This window comes from Amphibalanus amphitrite, unplaced genomic scaffold, assembly GCF_019059575.1.
Source record: "Amphibalanus amphitrite isolate SeventyFive unplaced genomic scaffold, NRLGWU_Aamphi_draft 000262F_arrow, whole genome shotgun sequence".
Taxonomy (NCBI): domain Eukaryota; kingdom Metazoa; phylum Arthropoda; class Thecostraca; order Balanomorpha; family Balanidae; genus Amphibalanus; species Amphibalanus amphitrite.
Genome location: NW_024881757.1, coordinates 416824 through 424401, shown reverse-complemented (window position 1 = coordinate 424401; position 7578 = coordinate 416824). Strand labels below are relative to the sequence as shown.

General features: G+C 56.8%; 1 protein-coding gene across 1 annotated transcript; it reads left to right on the top strand.

Moving 5' to 3' along the window:
• The first annotated feature begins 1163 nt into the window (after positions 1-1163).
• Positions 1164-7100, top strand: LOC122386766. Its single transcript, XM_043376314.1, has one exon. It carries the CDS (start codon positions 1164-1166, stop codon positions 7098-7100), a length of 5937 nt encoding a protein of 1978 aa, XP_043232249.1.
• Positions 7101-7578: the final 478 nt, after the last annotated feature.

The window sequence follows — 7578 nt, the reverse complement described above, 5'->3', positions numbered from 1 at the left end:
GCGGCCACCTGTCGCCGCGCATGGCTTTTTCTGAGACAGAAGCAATGGGCCATATCGACGCCGCGAACGGTGGACTGGCGTCCCCCTGTGACCCTGCGACCCGGCTGACCTGTCACCTGTTCCGAATGGGGCCGGCGGGGCCCCGAGCCTGGGAACTAAGAGGGCGGGCGAGGGGACGCGGCGTGCCTGCCGCCTTTTTTGTGTGTAATGTCATGACCCCTGTATCGCATGACATTCTTGGCCGTGTATTTGAACCGATACCGGGCTCTGCTCGGTCTCACTTCACTGTTAGTCGCCGACGAGCTCACTTCGCTCTCAAACGCGGACGGCGGCGCTCTGCTGCCGCTCACGTCTAACTTTTCTAACTACTGTGTCTGTGCTGTACTGCTGCCATCTCGCCGTCTTCGGTCAATAGCGAACTCTTCTATTTAGAAGACTGTGTTTAAGTGGTGGTGGTGTGAGTGAAACCGAAGTGGCGAGTGGAGGAAAGGAGAGCGGCGCGCAGCTCACAGTTCTCACGGTGGCCGGGTCTACTCACTATTCCTATCAATCCTCTGTCATCCTACATTATATGCATGCCGCGAGGTGTGCTCCTTATGCGCTCTGAGACGGGCGCTGTTGAACGACCCAACATGCATGCCGCGAGGTGTGCACCTTATGCGCTCTGAGACGTGCGCTGTTGAACGACCCAACATGCATGCCGCGGGGTGTGCTCCTTATGCGCTCTGAGACGGGCGCTGTTGAACGACCCAACATGCATGCCGCGAGGTGTGCTCCTTATGCGCTCTGAGACGGGCGCTGTTGAACCTTTGATCCGTAAATTATTCATCCGTGTTTATTTATTTACCGATTAGATACTTCCCTTCTTCATTATTCGTTCACTGCCTCTATTAATCCTACATCCTCTCACAATTTCCCCCGGCCGCCAACCCGAATGCTGCGAGACGTAACAAACACTATACAGTCCACACAAGAAAGCCAGAGACGTCCGCAACATTCGCTGGTCCTCCGGGCCGGATGGTATCAGTCAAGAAAGTAAGAAGTCTAGAAGAGAATGTACAATAAGTCGATACTGTGCGTGAACAACCGTCCGTGACGTCGATAAGTTCTGCTCCCACCGTGTCAGTCGAATTGAGAAGTATCGTGGACCGATGGAAGACGCGATGGAGACGGAGCACCAGGAGACGACGCCTGAGAATTGCGAGCCTGCAGGGCAAGAGGAGACGGAGACGGAGGACCGGGAGACGATGCCAGAGAACTGCGACCCTGTAGGAGGAGAGGATGGAGATATCACCGCTGAACGGAAGGCATTAAAGCTTCATCGCGGTCGCAAGGCGGCCATGTTCACGCGCTCGTGTAACAGGGCTGACGCGCAAATAGCGCGGCGAGCCAGTGAAGAGGAATTGAAGAAGCGGCTCAAGACGCTGCACACAACGCTGGACGCCTTCATGGAGGCAAATGAGGAGTTCGTAGAGAAGTTGCAAGATGTGAGCGAGTTGGAAGAAGCGGAGGAGTACGCCACAAGAATAACAGCACGGCACGCCGAAACGGTCGCAAGAATTGAAGAGGCGATAACTCGCCCATCAGCGAGCCGCTCAGCGTCACGCACAGGAATGCTCCCCCTACCATCGGTGCAACTTGAGGAAGGAAGCAAAGTGTGCGGGTCTCACATATCAGGAGGCTCAAAGGCTTCAGCCACTTTCAAGGAGGCTGAAATCACCGCGGAATTGAAAGCTCTCGAACTAAAGCATCTCAAAGCAAGGAAAGAAAGAGAACGAGAGATGAGAAAGCAGGAAGATTTGCTGGAAGAAAGGGCTCTAGAAGAGGAGGTGGAACGTGCAGCTTTGAAGGCGCGTCTCTGGAAGGCAGCTGGCAACGAGTTGGAGTGGGAACGAAGACACGACTTTGAAGATGAGGTCGCTGTGGAAGTGGCGCCTAGTCGTCAAAACAACACCGGATGCGGCCGTGAGAAGGGAAACGAGCAAGAGCAAGAACGCGTGGTCAGTGGTTTGGGAGAGCTCCGGCGCGAGCCGCCGCCACCGAAAGCTACTAGTACCTCTCCGATGGCCGACGAGACGCCGAGAACTGCCAACCAGGACCCAACCAGCTGGGTGACAGCGTTGGGTTCCGAGCGGCGATGTGACGTCCCGGGCCCATCAGCATTCGTGAAAAGTATACCACGTCTGACGCTGCCTACCTTCCGAGGCAGCCCTCAAGAGTGGCCTCGCTGGATCGGCCTATTTAAGGCGCTCGTCCACGACCAGCCGTCTCTATCGGACTCAGAGCGAATGGCTCACTTGCAGAACGCCGTAGAAGGGCCGGCAGCCCAAGCTATTGAAGGCATGTTGTTCAATGGCAGCCTCTACCTGGAAGCTCTGATAACCCTACAAGAAAGATTTGGGAGAGAAGAAGACATCATCCAAAGTCACTTGAGGAAAATCTTCACTTCCAACCCACCAGCTCTCACGGATCTTCCAGCCATGGAAAAGTTCTACGCCATCGTTCATAACACAGTGACCGTCCTACAGAATCTTGGCTATTCAAGCGATCTGTCCAGTAGTGAGAACCTCAGGAGGGTAGTGGAGAAGCTGCCGAATGAGCTGGCCCGAGAATGGGGTCGTGAAGTGTTTCGGCTACGGCCAGAACGACCCACTCTGAAGACCTTCAGCGAATGGCTTCAGGTGCAAGTCAGCATCCTCAGCTTCTCGGCCGTCCAGTCCGGGACGTCGGAACGGAAACGTGCAACAGGCACGCAGCGTGAAGGAGTTGTACGGAGGACAGCGCTCACGACTGGAGCGACCCACGAAGCTGGAGAAGTGGAGCCACGTTCACCGCCGCCCTGTCTGGTGTGCAGTGAAAAACACAGGGTGACTGACTGCCCGTCGTTCAAGGGCAAAACATTGGAAGCGAGAATGGAAGTGGTGTACGAGAACGGTCTTTGCTTCTCATGTCTGAGGAAGGGCCACTGGACCAGGAGTTGCAGATCCTCTCGGAAGTGCGGAGTGAAGGGCTGCAAGCTCACTCACCACCCATTACTGCACAGAAGCTCAGGACACGCGAGGCATGAGGAGGGAAGCTCAAGGGAAGAAGACTCTCCGAGCGGATCCTCAACGGCTGCGGCACCACATCCGCAAGCTAAAGGAACGGGAAGCTCGCCGTTTGTAGCAGCCTCCCTCAGCGATGAGACCGACACACTGCTACAGGTCGTTCAGGTGCGCGTCCACGGAGCGACCAAATCAAAAGACGTCCTGGCGCTGCTAGATACCGGAGCGCAGACGTCACTGTGCAGCGCTGATGTCCTGCAGGAGTTGGGCATCACCGGGGACCTTCGCCAGCTCTGCATCCAAAATGTGGAGGGAAGCGGAGCGCAGAAACCCTCTGAACGCGTTACCCTGACAGTTAGCGCACTGGGCGATGGTGCGAAGAGAGGACACATCGAAATCCCTGAAGCCTGGGCTGTACCATCACTGAATGTGACAGCCCCCACGGTATCCCACCGCCAACTCAGGCAATGCGAACATCTCCGGGGACTAGAATTTCCGCAGTATGATGGCGGTGATGTGAAACTGCTGCTCGGAGGGAACGTGCTGGAAGCTGTTCTCCAACAGGAAGTACGAGTGGGTCGTTCCAACCAGCCAGCAGCTATAAGAACCGAGTTTGGTTGGGCACTGGCTGGTTCCATATCAGCGGTGGTGCCAAGCAGCCTGCGCCAGGTTATGTTCCTGCAGCGCAACGACCAGAGCAGCGACGACGACCTAGCAGCCTCCGTGAAGGACTGGTGGTCCACGGAGGCTTTCGGGACCAAGTACGACAAGCCTGTGGCACAGTCCAAAGAGGACGAGCGTGCGCTGTCAATCCTGAAGAGCAAAACAAAAAGGCTTCCAGACAGGTATGAAACAGGGATGCTCTGGAAGGAAGACCGGGTGGAGCTCCCCGACAACAGACGGATGGCAATGAAACGGCTCGAAGCCACGGAACGAAAACTCAAACGCAACCCCGACCTGGCCGGTGCGTATCGAGAAACATTGCAAGCCTACATACATGAAGGACACGCACGAAAACTTACGCCCGAGGAAGCGTCACAGCACAAGGGACGGAGATGGTTCTTGCCGCACCATGCAGTCACCAACCCCAACAAACCGGGCAAGGTGAGAGTGGTTTTCGATGCTGCGGCGAAATTTCAGGGCACGAGCCTGAATGACAAGCTGCTGACCGGACCAGACCTTCTGAAGAGCCTGCCGGGGGTGCTAATGCGCTTCAGGGAGGAACCTATCGCCCTAACAGCAGACATCGAAAAGATGTACCATCAAGTTCGAGTGACCGAGGAAGACCAGCCTTCACTAAGTTTCCTCTGGCGCGATTTAGACACAGCTAGACCGCCAGATGTCTACCAAATGCAAGTGGTTGTCTTTGGCGCCAAATCGTCCCCGGCAATGGCGAACTACGTGCTCCAAATGACGGCCCAAGCTCACCAAGAGCAAGCAGCCCCGGACAGCGACGTGCATGCTGCTGTGGCCGCCGTTTTCACCAACTTCTACATGGACGATTTTCTGAAGTCGGAGAGAACACCAGAGACGGCCATAAAGATGCAACGGGAGCTATCGAAGCTCCTGGCCTCTGGCGGTTTCCGACTGACCAAGTGGCTGAGCAACTCCAGGGGGGTTCTGGAAAGCATACCGGTATCGGAGCGAGCTCGAGGGAGCACGGACCTCGGCCTACAGCACCTCCCAGCGGAGAAGACCCTTGGCGTTATCTGGGACAGCGAGAAAGATACTCTGAGCTTCCAAGTCACGACCACAGAGGCCCAAGCTACCAAACGGGAAGTCCTCAGACAGACAGCATCGGTCTTCGACCCGCTGGGCATCGGCGCTCCATTCATCATCCGAGCCAAGATATTGCTACAGCACCTATGGACGCTGGACTTGAACTGGGACCAGGCACTGCCTGATCCGGAGGAGAGGAAGTGGAGGCAGTGGCGTGAAGAGCTCCAACGGCTGAAAGAAGTCGCCGTGCCGCGCTGCCTCAAGCCAGTCGAAGGGAAAGTTGTCAGCAGCCAGTTCCATGCGTTCTGCGACGCGTCGGAAACTGCGTTTGGAGCGGTCATTTACCTCCGCACTTCGCTGACGAACGGTGATCACCACTGTTCATTCGTGATGAGCAAAACGCGGGTGGCACCCCTGAAGCAGATGTCCATCGTGCGGCTGGAACTACAGGCCGCAGTGCTGGCGGCCAGGCTTATGGACACCGTGCTCAAGGAAGCAACAGTGGCGACGGAAGCGGTGACCTTCTGGTCTGACAGTAAGGTGGTGCTACAGTACATCGCGAACGAAAGCCGAAGGTTTCATGTCTTCGTAGCCAACAGGGTGGCTGAAATTCACGACCTGACCAGAAAGGAGCAGTGGCGTCACGTGCCAGGAACGCTGAATCCTGCAGACGACTGCTCAAGAGGGCTGGCCGCGTCAGAGCTAACGCCAGACTGCAGATGGCTCCGCGGACCCAGATTTCTGTGGCAAGATGAGGAAGACTGGCCATCAAAGCAAGACGCAAGCCCGCTCAGAGCAGGACAGGAAGAAGTGAAGGAAGAGAAATTCGCTGGACTCACACTCCAACGACAGCCCATGCTACCAGACGCCACCAAGTTCTCGTGCTGGCTCAAGTACCGTCGAGTGGCGGCCTGGGTGAGACGTTTCACTCACAACGCAGCCATGCGCGCCTCAGACGCTGAAACGCGCCTCAGCGGACCTCTCAGTGCCCAAGAGCTCAGAGACGCCGAAGTCTGGATCCTGAAACAGGCGCAGAGGACAAGCTATCCGGAGGAAACTCGCAGTCTGGCGCTGGAGAAAGAGCTCCCTGGGAAGAGTGGTCTACTTCCGCTCTCACCATACCTCGACGACGATGGCCTGATGAGAGTTGGCGGGAGACTGGGAAACGCGTCAGTCTCAAAAGATGCCCGACACCCGGTCATACTTCCCCCTCGAGGTGAAGTCACCCGCCTGGTCATTCTGCAGAAGCACAAGAACTGCGGTCACGCAGGCGTTGAGCAAACATTGAACGAAACCAGGCAGAAGTACTGGGTCGTGAGGGGAAGAGCTGCCGTGAAACGACTCCTGCGAGGTTGTCCCACTTGCCGGCGGCTCAGAGCACTCCCGAGGCCCCCACAAATGGCCAGCCTGCCTACAGCAAGGTTTGACACCGCTCGGCCATTCAGCAGTACGGGTGTTGACATGTTCGGGCCGCTATACGTGAGGCGATTCCGCAGGACTGAAAAGCGTTACGGACTGCTCGCAACATGCATGGCTACGAGAGCAATCCACCTGGAAGTGGTGCACAGCCTGGACACAGCCAGCTGTATCATGGCACTGCGGCGGTTCTTCGCAAGGCGAGGGAAACCATCAGTCATCTTCTCCGATAACGGGACCAACTTCGTGGGAAGTTGTCGCGAACTCAAGGCAGAGCTACGAGCCATGGAAAGGGAGATCGCAGAAAATCTCAGCGCCTTCGAAGTGGACTGGCATTTCAACCCCCCGGCTGCTAGCCACATGGGGGGAGTGTGGGAGAGGCTGATTCGATCGGTGAAGAGCACTCTGACAAAGGTGGTGGGTACACAGACGCTCACAGACGAAGTGCTGGTGACGGTGCTCACTGAAGTTGAGCACATGGTCAACAGTCGACCCCTGACCCACGTCAGCTCAGAGCCGACAGATCCAGAGGCTCTGACGCCAAATCACTTTCTACTCGGTGGTGCCTCGAGGCATCTCGCGCCAGGACTCGTGAGAGACAGAGACATGTGCAGCCGACGCCGATGGAAGCATGTCCAAGCTGTGGCGGAACATGTGTGGAAGAGGTGGACAAGAGAGTACGTGCCGACTCTCATCCAGAGGAGCAAGTGGCGCAAAGAGCAGAGAAACCTTCAAGTCGGGGACTTAGTGCTGATGGCAGAATCAAACATGTCTCGGGGCTCGTGGCCATTGGCACGCATCTGTCGCGTGTTTCCTGGAGCGGACGGTCGAGTCCGGTCGGCGGAGCTTCGGACGGCTAGTGGGAAGCTGTACACGCGACCATCTACTAAGATCTGCTTCCTGGAAGAGGAATGCAAGTGAATCTGTGCAGACGGGGAGAAGGAGGATGTCGAGAAGATGAAGGAAGACGAAGAAGGAAGAAGACGATGAAGTAGAGGACCACAAGTGAATTGAAGCTGAGAACGAGACGAATCGAGAGGAGAAAAGTCAACGCATGGCGAGCGAGCGCCGTGTTGGTCGGCCTGGTCTGGCTTGGCTTATTCGCTCGGCAAATGTCTGATGTCTATGTGTGCCGCTTACTAGTGAGTAGTCATAGGAATAGCGTATGAGAAGTTTGTCGGTCATTTGGGTGTGTTCGGAACGTACGACCGAACACAGGGGGGAGTGATGTTGCCGACAAACTAGGCGAATGTCGCGCCGCCGATGCCAAGCCGAGCCGCCGCCGCGCCGCCCGTCACCCCGCCCCGCCGGTCCCGCCGCCGAGCCGGGCCGCCGCCCGCCCAGCGGCCACCTGTCGCCGCGCATGGCTTTTTCTGAGACAGAAGCAATGGGCCATATC